Source organism: Solea solea, chromosome 11, assembly GCF_958295425.1.
Source record: "Solea solea chromosome 11, fSolSol10.1, whole genome shotgun sequence".
NCBI lineage: Eukaryota > Metazoa > Chordata > Actinopteri > Pleuronectiformes > Soleidae > Solea > Solea solea.
This window is the reverse complement of record NC_081144.1, coordinates 24,700,445-24,716,208: the sequence shown is the minus strand read 5'-3', so window position 1 is coordinate 24,716,208 and position 15,764 is coordinate 24,700,445. Positions and strand designations below refer to the sequence as shown.

At 44.5% G+C, this 15,764-nt stretch overlaps 2 protein-coding genes across 8 annotated transcripts in view; both read right to left on the bottom strand.

Annotated features, from left to right (window-relative positions):
- Positions 1-85: 85 nt before the first annotated feature.
- On the bottom strand, positions 86-10,797 carry srpk3 (SRSF protein kinase 3). Of its 2 annotated transcripts, none has more exons than XM_058643659.1 (17): positions 10,376-10,797; positions 9,468-9,561; positions 8,380-9,089; positions 7,762-7,870; positions 7,582-7,669; positions 6,763-6,850; positions 6,538-6,644; positions 6,279-6,444; positions 5,702-5,727; positions 5,503-5,595; positions 5,282-5,330; positions 2,816-3,034; positions 2,619-2,716; positions 2,252-2,359; positions 2,066-2,135; positions 1,887-1,979; positions 86-1,334 (listed from the first exon to the last, which is right to left on the bottom strand). In XM_058643659.1, exons 1-17 carry the CDS (start codon positions 10,383-10,385, stop codon positions 1,150-1,152), a joined length of 2,313 nt encoding a protein of 770 aa, XP_058499642.1. In that variant the 5' UTR covers positions 10,386-10,797; the 3' UTR covers positions 86-1,149. The 2 variants fall into 2 exon arrangements, with proteins under 2 accessions (XP_058499642.1, XP_058499643.1); XM_058643660.1 differs by having other exon boundaries at positions 9,468-9,558.
- Positions 10,798-11,573: 776 nt separating this feature from the next.
- plxnb3 (plexin B3) overlaps positions 11,574-15,764 on the bottom strand; it is a 35,921-nt gene continuing 31,730 nt past the window's right edge. For all 6 annotated transcript variants that reach the window (XM_058644010.1, XM_058644012.1, XM_058644014.1 and 3 more), the window contains 2 exons: positions 15,014-15,088; positions 11,574-14,527 (listed from right to left, as the gene is read on the bottom strand). In XM_058644010.1, coding sequence (XP_058499993.1) covers positions 14,423-14,527; positions 15,014-15,088 — 180 coding nt within the window. In that variant the 3' untranslated portion in view covers positions 11,574-14,422. The remainder of the gene's footprint in view (positions 14,528-15,013; positions 15,089-15,764) is intronic.

Here is a 15,764-nt window from a genome sequence, read left to right as displayed (position 1 = left end):
TCATATCTTAATAATCTTAAATAGTAATAAAAGTAATATTTAACTTAACTACATCACAGTATCTGTCAAGAAAATCACAACTGGGTATTTTTTTACTTTATTTTTAATTAGGTATTTTAGCCTTTTTTGTACAAAGACACTTCAAAAATAAGAAATTATTTATTTTTAAACAAACTCATGTGAACTTAAATAAGTAAATTTGTTTAGGGACCCAAAAACAACCCTCCTGCGGCTCATCTGTGGGCCTTGACCCATTGTTCGAGAACCATGTCTGGTTAGTCTGCACAGAGTCCAGCAGAGGGCAGCAGACTGTTGGTTTGACTTTTCATTGACGTTTATTTTCACAAAAAAAAGAAAAAAAAACATTCCACACAAATGACACATGTAGAAAAAAAAAAAACAGGTGTCATGTGACAGGGGCGGGGCCAGGGACAATTTCAAGGCACTAGTTGTTTAGAAACAGATGAGGTCAGAGGTCAATACTGTGATCAGAGTCAGTGAGACGGTCGACTGAAGGTTTGATCAACGATCAAACTGAAAAAATCAAAACAAACAAATCAGTAGAATCCATCAAAACAAATATTGATCAGTTTAAAAGTTTTTCTAATGTGTTGTTGGAGGTCAAAGGTCAGCAAAGAGAGGGAGATGTCACCTGAGGCTGAATCCACATGTTCACTGTCCAACACACTCCGTCCCACAGAGGACAGAGACTCTGCTGGTTCTCCGACTGACAGAGGATCTGACTCTGATCCCAGAGGAACTCCACATTTAACAGACAGTGACAAACCAACCAATCAGCAGCAGACGTTCTTCATCATTATCATCATCATCTCACAACATGACTCAGCGTCTCTACTGTGCCCGCCGCGCACAAACCTCGCAACAAATACTTTTACACTCTGTTTACCTGACACTTACCTACTCATTCACTCTCACTCACTCACTCACTCTGGGGTTTCTGTGTGTGTGTGTGTGTGTGTGTGTGTGTTAACAGTGACCTGTAGATTCAGCCTCAGTAGAATCTGCTGCCGACAAACACTGAACAATCACTCACACACGATCAACCAATCAGAGCAGAGTCAGTCCAGGTGATTATTTCCAACGTCACACAAATGCACCACAGTGTCACACGTGTGTGTGTGTGTGTGTTTATGTCTGCAGCCACGCGTGCTGCAGACACTGCGCGGCCGTCGCTCTGCGATCAGGATGCAGCTCCAACATGGTGGACAGGAAGTCACTGAACTGAGCCGCCTGATCCAACGGCCACTCGTACTTCTCCAGGAGAACCTCGAAGAGACCCCACGGTTTGAGATTAGAGATGTGACGCAGCTCACCTGAGACACGTGAGACGGACGAGACACTTGAGACAGTTTCCTGTTGGAAAGGTCTGGCTAACAGTGACATGTGTGTTTCCTTGTGTTTGCACTGCGAGTGAGTCTCTCAGGCTGTAAAGTGGGTAACATATATATATGCTAACATGCTAATGTGCCATTAACAATAATAATGCTGAATGCTAGTATAAATTATTAGGCATGGATGCTAACATTAGCAGCTAGCAGCCGAGGTGACCCTGCAGCTCCTGTGTCCCCACGAGCTAAACTCACTGATTATCTCTATGAGGTTTGGTGTGGGAGAGTGAGTGGTTGGAAAAGTCTGTCTGACAGTGAGACGTGAACGGACGTGAACATGTGACGAAGATATCGTTGTCTTTTGGTTACGTGAATAAAATCTGTTTTCACTGAGAATGAGCCTCTGTGTCTCAGGCTTAATCTCAGCAGCAGGGGGCGCTCACAGCTCAATCTGCCTCAGTACCTCAAACCACCACACTTGAAAAGCACATGTACTACCTGTTAAAAACAGACAGGTAGGTGGGCGGGGCTTCTCACCTCTCCTGTTGAAGTACTCTCTGGAGTACCTGCCAGACAGAGCGAAGGGCACAGGCATCGGACCGAGCAGCTCGATGATGTGAGCGATGTGATCTGTAGAGAGAGAGTACAAATACTCCAGTAGAAGTACTTCCAGTATACACGTGAGTACTGAGCGCAGTAGTACTGAGTACTTTTACCTTCATCTCTGGTGTAATCTTCTCCCGAGTGAGGTTCAAACATATAATCTCCTGTGGCCAACTCAAACGCCTGAAACAGCAACCATCCACATGTCAATCAATCAGTGATTAGATATTTAAATCTGGAACTGTGTGTGCGTGTGTTTGTGTGTGTGTGCGTGCATGTGCTTGTGTGTGTGTGCGTACCATGCAGGCTGTGCTCCAGATGTCAGCAGGAGGTCCGTACTCTGCTCCAATCAGAACCTCCACAGCTCGGTACTGTCTTGTCTGAATGTCCTCTGTGAAGTGTTTGTGCTGGACAAGAGACAGAGAGACACAGTGAGAGACACAGAGAGAGAGAGAGAGAGAGAGAGAGAGAGAGAGAGAGAGAGAGAGAGAAGACGTGTGATTGGTCAAAAGATGAAGAGGGGACAGATATTGATAACTGGTACCAAAAAGATTTACAGCCTCTCATTGGTTTAAAGAGAACAGGGCCCTCTGGTGGTCACACATCCTCAGCAGCTTCATAACTATTGATGAAATCTGTGAAATCTTGATTTCCAGCAGAACTCACCACCCAGCAGGCATTTCCAAGATCAGCGATCTTCACTTTCAGTTTGTCTGCGTTTTGAGGATCCAGAGGACTGAGGACGAAATCTGTCGCACTGAATACTGAGAGACAGACAGAGAGGGGGAGGGGTTACCTGACAGGTGTATGTATGTGTGTGTGTGTGTGTGTGTGCGTGTGTCTTTGTCTCGCCACTCTCTCACCATCTCGTCCGCTCGAGTATCCTGACTGAGTAGAAAGTGCTGACTCAGATGTTGCTGACATCACAGAGCTGGAGAAGCCTGATAGGCCGGAGGCGGGGCTAGAATACCGGCCAGTGGCGTGGCCATTCAAAGTGTCATCCAACCAGGAGCAGCCAGACTCAGGACTGGCTTTACTATTGGTTGTGGAGCAGGAAGTGTTGCCATTGACGACCAGAGAGCCTGAAAACAATTAATAAATGAATGTAGTGTGTGTGTGTGTGTGTGTTAGTGTACTCACAGTTACTATGTGTGTGTGTACTCACAGTTACTGTGTGTGTGTGTGTGTACTCACAGTTACTATGTGTGTGTGTGTGTACTCACAGTTACTATGTGTGTGTGTACTCACAGTTACTGTGTGTGTGTGTGTGTGTACTCACAAATACTGTGTGTGTGTGTGTGTGTACTCACAAATACTGTGTGTGTGTGTGTGTACCAGGGGTCGCATTAACCGAATATTTTCCGTCATTGACCGTTTTTTTAAAACGGTGACAGAAAAATCTGAGGGCCATCCGTCATTTTAACAGATTGCAATTCACACCCTTGACCACTTGGTGGTGAAGAGCATATTACAGTAAGTTGAAAGTAGAAAAGAAGACAAAATGTCACGGCAGTTGAGTGTCAGAAGTTTCTTTAAAAAGCCCAAAAACTACGTTGATAAAAGAGGTGAAAAAAGAGGGATTAGATGCAGATGAAGGACAAACTCAGCCCTTGGCCTCAGCGGAGCGAGGAAGCGGCAGTAAGGAGGTTAGGCGAGTTCAGTGGGAGCGGGAGTTCTCCTGGCTGAGGAGGGAGGATAGAAAAATGTTGTGCGACAAAATAAAGATTCCCATCGGAGAATCTGAGCATCATTTCTGACCTGGACACCGTACTCAATGCATCTCGCTATCCTTGTAGTGCTGACAGCGTGTTAAAGAGCTATGGACAGGAGGCTTTGGAGCGCGTCTGTGACCGGTGCAGCTGATCCACTGGTGCAGAAGGAGTGCATGTTGCGGGATTTCCTACCACGCGCAACTACGCGCAAGCAGGCACGCGATTTAAGTCCATGTGGACCAGGAGGAAGGTGTGAGACTGTGCGTTTAGGCCACAGGTGAACTATTCATATTCCACTGCAATATGAACTATGCAATTGAATATGTCATTATTATCATTTAAAGTGACCTGTAAAAATTGATTATGACGGGATTTTTATGACCCTGTCAGTCAAAATGACAGACAACGAAAAAGTCTAGCGCAACCTCTGGTGTGTACTCACAGTTACTGTGTGTGTACTCACAAATACCGTGTGTACGTGTACTCAGTTACTGTGTGTGTGTGTACTCACAGTTACTGTGTGTGTATGTGTGTACTCAGTTACTGTGTGTGTGTACTCAGTTACTGTGTGCGTGTGTGTACTCACAGTTACTGTGTTTGTGTGTGTGTACTCACAGTTACTGTGTGTGTGTGTGTGTGTGTACTCAGTTACTGTGTGTGTGTACGTGTACTCAGTTACTGTGTGTGTGTACTCAGTTACTGTGTGTGTGTGTACTCAGTTACTGTGTGTGTGTACTCACAGTTACTGTGTTTGTGTGTGTGTACTCACAGTTACTGTGTGTGTGTGTACTCACAGTTACTGTGTGTGTGTGTACTCACAGTTACTGTGTGTGTGTGTGTGTACTCAGTTACTGTGTGTGTGTGTGTGTGTGTACTCAGTTACTGTGTGTGTGTGTACTCACAGTTACTGTGTGTGTGTGTACACAGTTACTGTGTGTGTGTACTCAGTTACTGTGTGTGTGTGTGTACTCACAGTTACTGTGTGTGTGTGTGTACTCATTTACTGTGTGTGTGTACTCACAGTTACTGTGTGTGTGTGTGTACTCACAGTAACTGTGTGTGTGTGTGCTCAGTTACTGTGTGTGTGTACGTGTACTCAGTTACTGTGTGTGTGTACTCAGTTACTGTGTGTGTGTGTACTCAGTTACTGTGTGTGTGTACTCACAGTTACTGTGTTTGTGTGTGTGTACTCACAGTTACTGTGTGTTTGTGTGTGTACTCGGTTACTGTGTGTGTGTACTCACAGTTACTGTGTGTGTGTGTACTCACAGTTACTGTGTGTGTGTGTACTCACAGTTACTGTGTGTGTGTGTGTGTACTCAGTTACTGTGTGTGTGTGTGTGTGTGTACTCAGTTACTGTGTGTGTGTGTACTCACAGTTACTGTGTGTGTGTGTACACAGTTACTGTGTGTGTGTACTCAGTTACTGTGTGTGTGTGTGTACTCACAGTTACTGTGTGTGTGTGTGTACTCATTTACTGTGTGTGTGTACTCACAGTTACTGTGTGTGTGTGTGTACTCACAGTAACTGTGTGTGTGTGTGCTCAGTTACTGTGTGTGTGTGTACTCAGTTACTGTGTGTGTGTGTACTCACAGTTACTGTGTGTGTGTACTCACAGTTACTGTGTGTGTCTTCACTGTGTTGACCTTCCTCGTCCTCCATCCTCTGAACAAACACAAACAGTTACTTCACTCTGATTGGCTGACAGCAGCTCATTAGTAAACGATGCAATCACACATACTCATCATGTTAGCTGTTAGACAATGACACCATCATAATATTATTGTTATTATTATTATTATTATTATTATTGAACTACAAAGAGTGCAGTATTTACCTGTATGTCCACCAGTCTCTCCTCCAACAGTTTCTGCTGACGCTTGGCTTTTCTCTTTATCTTCTTCTTCTTGTTCTTTGACAGTTTATCAAACTACACACACACACACACACACACACACACACAAACACACACTGTATTCTACTGCAGGTGAATTGACTAATGAGAGCAGAGCAAGTGAACACACCTGAACACTCACCTCTAAATCCCTGGGAGCCGTGCTGACTGAGAGAGAGACGCACAGAGACACAGAGACAGCCAGAGGACACACAGAGACACAGAGAGAGAGGCAGGAAGAAAACATGAGAAACAACAGCAGAGGAAAGAGAGATGGAAATAAAATACAGCAGAAGAATAAAAGACAGACAGGTAACAGAGAGAAAGACAGGTTACACACACAGAGACAGACATGCAGCTGTCTGTCTGTGTGTGTGTGTCAGTACAGAGGGAAAACCACAGCTCCCAGTCTGACACGGACTCGTCTCAGGAAAACACCGACACTAACATTTGCATCATGTTTCAGTCAAATACTTGGCTCATGTACTTGTACTTACAAAAATACTCAACACCTAATACTGCACTGTTTTATCTACTAGCAGTGACAAAGGCTCAGTGCTGCCCCCCTGTGTTTATGTGAGGTAAGAAGCTCACATGTGCCTCCTGATGATAACTACATGAATGACATCATCAAGTCCTCATATCACTATCAGTCTGTTCCAGTTTCCAGTAGAGAGAGTGTGTGTGTGTGTGTGTGTGTGTGTGAGAGATGATGTCACCTGATGAGCCTGAAGGGGGCGGAGCTCCAGCTCTCTGCCAGACAGTGGCCTCAGCTGCAAGTCTCCTGATGTAAACCTCGTCCACCTCCAGTAAAATGTTCTCTGGTTTGATGTCAGTGTGGATGATTTTACACTTAGTGTGAAGATACTGGAGACCCTGCAACACCTGACACACACACGCGCACACACACACACACAGTGAGGTCAGATCAGGGTCACAGAGGTCAGTGAGGTCAGATCAGGGTCAGTGAGGTCTCACCTGTCTCAGGATAGTCTTGACACAGACCAGAGGAAGACCCATGTAGTTTGACTTAATGATCCACTTTAACAGCTGATGACCCAAAACCTCCAGAACCATACAGACATCTGAGACTAAGGCTGAGGAGAACCACAGAGCCAGACATAAACACGGAACCACTGAACTACACATACAAACAGAACCACAAACAAAAACACAGAACCACAGACAGGTGGTGAAGGATACGGACTCCGTTGATTCCAGAAATCTTGAAGTCATCGATGAGCTGGACGATAGTTTCTCTGTGAGGGTCAGAGGGGTCACTGTCTCTGACCTGGACACACAGATTCATTCAGGAATCACATCATCGGTTCAGAGTGCGTGTGTGTGTGTGTGTGTGTGTGCGTGTGCGCAGTGATGGGGACGAGACCGCCTATGCCGAGTCCGAGTCAAGACCGAGTCTTTGAAGGGTCGAGACCGAGTCGAGACCGAGTCCGTTGGTTTTCAAATACAGTCGAGTCCGAGTCAAGACCGAGTCTTTGAGGAAGCAAGTCAGAGTCGAGACCGAGTCCTTTAGGAGCGGAGACCAAGACCATAAAAACATGTCAGTTTTCATATTCATGATTTAGTATCACCCCAGTTAAGAATCAACAGTTAGGCCTACAGACTAAACTAGATTGGGAATTGTTTAGAGGAGCGGTCTTAACGTCTTAATATGGACTATGCTATTACCACCATTAAAAACATCCCTATCACATGCATCATCTCCTGCCTATTTTTATAAACTGCTTCAACAGTGCTGCCCTGTCATCAACATGTTAAGCCCACCCTGACTTTTTTAATCATAGTTAGGACATAACATGAACATAAAAAAATGCGTTGGTCTCGAGGACTCGGTCTGAAATTACGAGTCCTTCTCCTCCCACTGTGGTCCGAGTCCGAGTCAAGACCGAGTCTTTGAAGGAACGAGTCCGAGACGAGTCTGAGAAAGCAGAAATCGGTCTCGAGTACTACATCACTGTGTGTGTGTGTGTGTGAGTGTGTGTGTGTGTGAGAGACACTCACACATCTCAGCAGTTTAATCTCATCCAGAGCGGTCTCAGTGTAGTGAGCTGCACTTTTCACCACCTTCAACGCCACAAAACGCTTTCTCCTGAAAACACACACAGTTTCACTGTCTGTGACAACAACACAACAACAAGTAAACAACAACACTGTCTGTGTGTGTGTGTGTGTGTGTCGTACTGCAGGTCCCAGCAGAGCCACACTGTAGAAAAATGTCCCCAGCCCAGTTTTCTGACCACATGGTATCTTCCATTGAACAGGTCACCAATCTTGACCGGGTAGTAACCACCTGAACACAAACACAACAGAGCAGCCATGATACTTCAACTGACGATTTTATCGCTTTTATTACCATAAATATCCACGTTCCATGAACGCGAGTGGAGGAAATTGTTAATTCTTTTACATAAGTGACTTAAAATACATACAGTCATAGTGATTTACTATGACTGTATGTCAAGGGCCACAAGGGGGAGCTGTGTCTTTGTGGTCCATTCCAGAAGACTACCAGCCCTGTTCAAAGCTCCGCCCCCAAAACACCAGAAGTTGTATTTTATCTACGTGTATGCTTTTGGCAACATCTTATTTTTGCGAGGAGTTCATACGTAAAAAATCAGTTGTCAGTAGGCTCCACCCACTTTTAACTGTTCACTATTACAATAATACACATCAGTATAATTGTGACATGCTCCAAACTGCAGTACCACTCCAGACCAACAGACCGCTCGTCTTGTATTTTAGTGATTTTTAACATTAATATTAAAAAAACATAGCATTGAGGTCATGTGACCTACTGACCTTTGCAGTAGTCCGACGGATCTTCCTGCTCCTCATCGTCAGAGCCCAGCAGCTGAGCAGGGGGCGGACATAACTCTGGAGGAGGTGGGGTCAACACGAGAGGGGGCGTGGTCAATTGATGATGTGCAGATGACATCACAGGACACAGACCAATGGGAGGGTCCATAGAGTCATGGGAGCGGAGGAAGGAAGTGGACGTGGAGCAGAGGTGGGAGTAGAGGTGGGAGGAGACACTGGAGGTGAAGGTCACCGAGGTCAGCAGGAAGGGGTCGTCGTCGTGTGAGGGGCCTAACAACGGGGCGGGTTGTGATTGTGAGGCAGGAGGTGATGGACAGGGACAGGACTGAATAGTTCTGTGAGGTGATCTGGAGGAATTATGGGTGTCATTGTGCTCTGCGTCTGATTGGCTGAGCCTGTGGGCAGGAAGTGGCTGTGTGAAGGTGTGAGGCGTCACGGTGGGTGTGGACGGGGCGTCGCCAGGGGGCAGGGCAGCAGGCGGAAGAGGCAGCAGGGGAGAGACAGGGCGATGTATGTAGGCGGAGTTTGGGGGAGGAGGTGATGAGGCCTGTGAGTGAGAGGGAGCAGTTGGACTGGCTGAGATGGGGGAGAGAGGCGGAGCTTCATGGAGCTCCTCTGGCTGTGACGGCGTCGTGGTTTGTGGCGAGTGATGGCGGCTGCTGTCAGGATCCAGACTCAGAAGATCCTCAGACCTGAAGAAGAAACCACAGCTCAAAACGGCCGACTGAGAGCTTCAAATGAATACAGTCATTAAAGAGATAGTTCAGTTATTTTGTGGATAACATCAGTTTACCCTTTAACCAAGTTTTACTCAGAGTGAGCCTCTTCGTCTCACTCAGCAGCAGGGGGCGCTCACAGCACAGTCAGCTCTGACCATGAGTCAGTGCCTCATACAACCACACAAACAGAAAGTCAATGTGGTCATGAAGTGTATTCAGAGTGGACAGAGACAGAACCTCCCTCTCTCACACACACACACACAGCTAAATATAGCCTCTGTGTGAATGTGTTGTGTGTTAATATGTGTGTTACTGTCTGAATGTGTGTGTGTGTGTGCGTGCGTCTCTTACTTCTTCTCTGCTCCAACTTTCCGGTGTTTCTTTCCTCTGCGTCGCTGTTTTTTGCCAGTGACGGCAGAGTCTTCAGTTCCAGCTCCAACTGCTGCTGAGAGGAGGAGTCAGACAGAGAAGAGGAGGGGCCAGACAGAGAAGAGGAGTCAGACAGAGGACTGATACACGTTTAAGCTCCGCCCTCAAAGCATGTGTTTGTAACAATTGGTGTAAATAACTGTTATTATTTATTATTCATTTAATTATCATATGAACTTTTACATGTGAATAAACTCAGTGATGTCATCACAACTTTAAATGGACACACATTTTGTATTTCTGTTTGTATGCTTGTGACTTAGTGTGTGTGTTTTTGTGCATTGTGTGTGTGAGAGTGAGAGGTGTGTGTATTTATAGAAGTCGCCCTCTCTCTCTGTGTTTGTTGTGATTGTGTGTGTTTTCTCTCTCTCACTCTCTCTGTGTGTGTGTGTGTGTGCGTGTTTTCTCTCTCTCTCACTGTGTGTGTGTTTTCTCTCTCTCACTCTGTGTGTGCGTGTTTTCTCTCTCACTGTGTGTGTTTTCTCTCTCTCACTGTCTGTGAGTGTTTTCTCCATCTCACTCTGTGTGTGTGTGTTTTCTCTCTCACTGTGTGTGTTTTCTCTCTCTCACTCTGTGTGTGCGTGTTTTCTCTCTCACTGTGTGTGTTTTCTCTCTCTCACTCTGTCTGTGAGTGTTTTCTCTCTCTCACTCTGTGTGTGTGTGTGTGTGCGTGTTTTCTCTCTCTCCTCTTTGTGTATATTCTCTCTCTCACTCAGTGTGTGTGTGTGTGTGTGTGTGTGAGCAGCAGTCACAGCCTGGCACCGTTAGCTCAGGCTAACCCTAACCCACCACTGACACTGACACTGACCCGGGTTAACTGATAACTTTACCTATCAACATGATGGAGACCCGGCTCGTGTCGTCTAGTCTCTGCGGGGCTTCAGTCAGCTTCAGTCGGCTGAACTTCACCGGAGACCCGGGATCTAGGAGGGCCTCGGTGTAACCCGGGTCAGAGCGGTTGAGAACGGGTCAGCGTGGTGCACATGGGCCTGCACGTTAGCCTGTTAGCTAACAGCTGACGGTCTGCTGTCACTTAGCCTGTTAGCTCCGTTAGCTCCAGCAGCGGCTCAGCGGCTCCTCTTCGGTGTCCTGCCCGCTCTTCTTCTGCACCGGGAGCAGTGGAGCAGGTCTGGTTCGGCTCCGGTTCGGTTATTCTGGGTGCGTTGTCTTTGACGTGTCGGTTCTGCCGTTCATGGTCTCAACAGCTGCTCACTGACAGTCTGACACCGGACACCGGGATGTGCGCATGCGCACTGAGCAGCACGCTGAGACAAGACCCAAACTGGGATCAGTGACGGGGGGGGGGGGGGGGTAACCACATCAACTGCCGAAAATCATCCTGAGACATGGAGATCTTAACTATTTAAAAAAAGACTAAAATCTACACCCGTTTAAGTCTAAAACATCTAAAGACCACGTTCACGTCTTTATGTCACTGTGAGACTTTTCCAACAGGAAACTGAAGTTTGTAAACCACTCACTCTCTCATACCAAACCCCATAGAGAAAACCAGTGATTTTAGCTCGCGGGGACACAGGAGCTGCTGGTCCACTGCTGCCTCGTGTGGCCATTTTGTGTCACTGGGGTCAATCTGAACCAAGGATTTCAAACGCCGAATTTGACAAAATAAGACATTTGAACTTAGTGATGGAGGCAGCAGTGGATCAACAACTCCCGTGTGCTGTGTTGTTAAAATCACTGATTTTCTCTATGGGCTTTGGTGTGGGAGAGTGAGTGGTTTACAAAAGTCTGTCTAACAGTGAGATAAAGACGTGAACGTGTGACGCAGATATTGTAGACTTAGACGTAGATTTTGTTGTAAAGAGTGGTTAACTTCCATCCAGAGACTTCCATTCAAACAACCAGCAGTCGCCCCCTGGTGGAAACCAAAAGACTCTGTCCATATTTCTATTCATGTTTCCACTTACAAAAAGTGCCTCAGTGACAGACTAGTTCTCAGCAACGGGGGGCGCTGCAGGTTTGACATGGACGATGATAGTGTATGGAAGCATTAAAAGATGATTAATATTTGTTAAAATTATAACTTTATTTGTACATGATACAAAGTGTTTGCCTCATCTTCATCACATTGCTTGTATTTACACATACATTTACACAGTTATCAAACTGTACACAGCCAGTACAAAAAATCACTCTGTGCACTTTTCAGTCCCTCATAGAAAAAAAAGCAGCCCGACCAACCAGAGCTGAGGATCTGTGACATCACGTCCAGACGATTAGAAAACTGTACAGAGATCAGGAGGTGAAAGGTCAAACTACAGCCTTTGACCTCCATCCATATACATCATCAGTGGAGCGGCAGAGTTTAAGCCCCACCTTTCAAATTTATTTTAAAAAACAAAAAACGCAACGGTTTGAACAAGCACCGTAAATCTTCATCATCATCATCGTCATCATTACACGCATGCATGTCTACTCTGATCAGAGAGAACTACAACTACGGGTCAAACACAGGCTCAAAAAGCACGCAAGGCAAAACACAGTTAAGAGATTAAACAGCAAAGATCAGAAAAACCAGAAGAAGAAGAAAAAACACAGAGAAGCTGCGATCAGTCCAAAATGTTTCAAACCAAACATTCATAAACATGTCGTATAAAAAAAGAAGAGCTGCTTCACTTTGTGCTTCAGTCCAGGAAGTGTCTGATGAATAAAACTACCAAGTCAGAATGTTGCCATGGAGACGCAGGACCGTCTCCAGGGTCAGTCAGATCACAACAAACCCTCAGCTGATGATTTCATCTGTTTAACAAACATGGTGTGAATTCAGTCTGCGCAGTGAGAGCAGAGCAAACACTGACAACCGTTAACGTCACACACCTGTCACACACCTGTCAGACACCACAAAACTTCTCAAATCACTTTAAAATCTGTAAATTTGTTAAGTTAGTTGGTGTTTATTGCTGACAAAGTCAAACATTTAAGTTTTAAACAGCTGGTTTTCTATAGAAGCCCATTTCTGTCCTAAATATGAGACACTAAGTCATAAATAGTATCTCATTATTATGAGTTTGTATGTTATAATTATGACTTGAATATGCGTTGCTTTTTGCCCATGTGGCAGAAATGCTCTTCCATACTTTTCATATTTGAACAGCTAATTTAAAATGTTAGCTTCAGAACAGCTACTTTTAAATAAGTAGCATATGTGATATAATGTAGCTGCTTACAGATGTTTACACAGTCGTGGATAACAGATAATAATAGATTTGACAGGTCGTCGTTGTTGACGTCACAAACACAAAAACTGTCAGTCAATATCAAGGTTGTGTCTCACTCACTGTTATAAAGTGGAACGTTGTTTTGCTAATGCTAGCCGGTAGTTCTGTCATATAGTGTAGTGTTAAGCTAGCTAGTTGTGCAATAAAATGTAGTGTTATTCTTGCTGGTTGTTGTGTAGTGTTACGCTAGCTGGTTGTTGTGTAGTGTTATGCTAGCTGGTTGTTGTGTAGTGTTATGCTAGCTGTTTGTTGTGTAGTGTTAAGATAGCCGGTTGTTGTGCAGTGTTACGCTAGCTGATGTTGTGCAGTGTTAAGCTAGCTGGTGTGTAATATGCTATAATTTATTTTAGCTGCCTGTCTGTAAAATGGTGTATGCTACGCTAGCTGTTTGTTAGCATCCACCTACTGTTAGACTGGGGTTTGTGGGCATTTGTACATGAAAATTGTGAGTTGGTTAGTTTCCTTCCCTGATCCAATAAAAGTTAAACATTACAATGAATTTCTTCCCACAATGCAACAGGATACATGAATTGAAAAAAAGAAAAAAAAAAAGGATGCTGTCAGAACAGACAGACAGTGCCACCTAGCTGCGAGAGTGAAGGCACAGCTGGGATAAATAGGTATAAATAGTACATGTGGTATGTACATACAATAAGTTAGTGACTCAGTAACAGACACGCGCACACACACACACATACACACACACACAGTATAAATCCCAGAATTCAGATTGTTTGGACTGTTTTTTTGTTTTTTTATCAGCAGGTTCGACTTTAACGTTTAACTTTCAGTCTGTTTCCAGTTTCTACTTGACTTTCTGTTCTTCACCTTTAATATGAGTGGTTTATTTGTTGATTATTGATCAGGTCGATCACCTTGATCATTCAGGCTCAATTTAAACCACAACAATTAGAAAAACAATAATAACAATAATTCAGGTTTACATGATCTAAACCTGAGAACCATGTGGAATCAATCTGGACTCGACATGGAAGTGAGGAAGACTGGGATCCGGAGTGGGCTGTGTCCTGAGGTCAGAGGTCACGACCAGAAAGTGGAGTCAGACTGAGGGTCAAATTTACAAAAACTTCCTGATTCAGTGAACGCCCCACAGAGGTCAAAGGTCAGTGGGAGGTCTCATTATTACTATTATTATTATCATTAGTCATCACTTCATCCTTACATGTTGTGATGACGCTGGTTTCAGTAGAAAAGGCAAAATTATTATAGTCAGTTACAAAAAAAACAACATCCAGCAGATCAATAATCAATCAATACACGTGATCAGTAAAAACTATCAATATTGTGCTTTGAGACAGCAGGGAACTCTGGGAAATGTAGTGCAAGGCAGCAGAAGACGATGTTCCCTGATCTGATTGGTTAGATTGTCGCTTACATCGCAGACTGGACATGTTCAGGTTTGGTTTAGTTCAGGTCTGGGTTTGGGTTAACTAAGTTTAGGTTTGGGTTAACTAAGTTATTCAGTCAGTGACTGTTTGGCTGCTGTATAACACACACGCACGCACACACGCGCGCACGCACACACACACACACAGAGAGGAAGACAACACAAAGTTAAAAAGAGTCCAGTGATTTCCGGAGAAGACGCTTCAGTCTCTGTCCAAGTGTCAGAGGTCATCAGAGGTCGGTGACCTTGTTCTCCACCAGAGCAGCAACCTGCTGCAAGCGATAGGCCAACTGCATCTTCTGTCCTGAGCTGTCCTCGTCCAGAGACATGATGATCTGGGAAAGACAGACAGACGGACGGACGGACACACAGACAGAGAGACAAAGAGTAAAAACTAAAGGGATTGTTCCTGTTTTTTTCAAATGTGGTTGGGTGAGACACGAACAAAACAACTGAACAAAAGACTCAGTTCACTATGAGACAGACTTTTCCAACAGGAAACTGGAGTTTGTAAACCACTCACTCTCCCACACCAAACCTTATAGAGAAAATCAGTGATTTTAGCTCCTGGGACACAGGAGCTGCTGGTCTACTGCTGCCTCGTGTGGTCACTTTGTGTCACTGATTTTAAACTGAACAAAGAATTATAAAAGCCGAATTTTACAAAATAAGAACTTAGTGATGGAGGCAGCAGTGGATCAACAACTCCTGTGATGTTAAAATCACTGATTATCATTGTGGGGTTTGGTGTGGGAGAGTGAGTGGTTTACAAACTTCAAACATAGATTTTCTGTGTGTGTGTGTGTGTGTGTGTGTGTTACCTGGTCGTAGTACTTGTTGATGTACTTGTACAGTTCATGAAGAGCAACAAAGTTGTTCATCTCTGATGCAAAACTCTGAAACACAAACACAGAAAACTTCCAGTTTATGTTGTTTCTGTTTACTTATCTGTGTGTGTGTGTGTACTAGGGATGGCTCGATACAGCTTTTTCATGTCCGATACCGATTCCGATATTGCAACTTAGAGTATCTGCCGATACCGATATCGATCCGATACCTTCTTTTCTCCTCTGTTAAGTTGTTAATAATAAATATAATTTGTATAGATGTACTTTACTATCTAAAAACACTATGTTCAAACTGTGCAACAAATATTCTGCTCCCCTAAATAAAGAAATAAAATAGCCCATGATTTGCCTAAAGCCTTTATTTAAACTTCAAATCAGTGCAAAATACACAACTTCACATGTAACCTCTGGGGTTGAACTGTAAAACATCCATATCAAATTAGATATAGAATGGACTAAATTCCAAAGTTGCATTAAAGGCTATAGGACCAGGGGTCGCGTTAACCGAATATTTTCCGTCATTGACTGTTTTTTTAAAACGGTGACGGAAAAATCTGAGAGCCATCCGTCATTTTGACAGATTGCAATTCACACCCCTAAAAACTATGTTGATAAAAGAGGTGAAAAAAGAGGGATAGATGCAGATGAAGGACAAACTCAGCCCTTGGCCTCAGCGGAGCGAGGAAGCGGCAGTAAGGAGGTTAGGCGAGTTCTGTGGGAGCAA

What these genes read in the sequence shown, in the direction of transcription:
- srpk3 (XM_058643659.1), bottom strand. An exon ending in TCAAGACTATCCTGAGACAG is followed by an intron (nt 6,445 to 6,537) that starts GTGAGACCTCAC and finishes TGTGTGTGTCAG; the next exon opens with GTGTTGCAGGGTCTCCAGTA. An exon ending in GCCCCCTTCAGGCTCATCAG is followed by an intron (nt 5,728 to 6,278) that starts GTGACATCATCT and finishes TCTCTCTCTCAG; the next exon opens with TCAGCACGGCTCCCAGGGAT.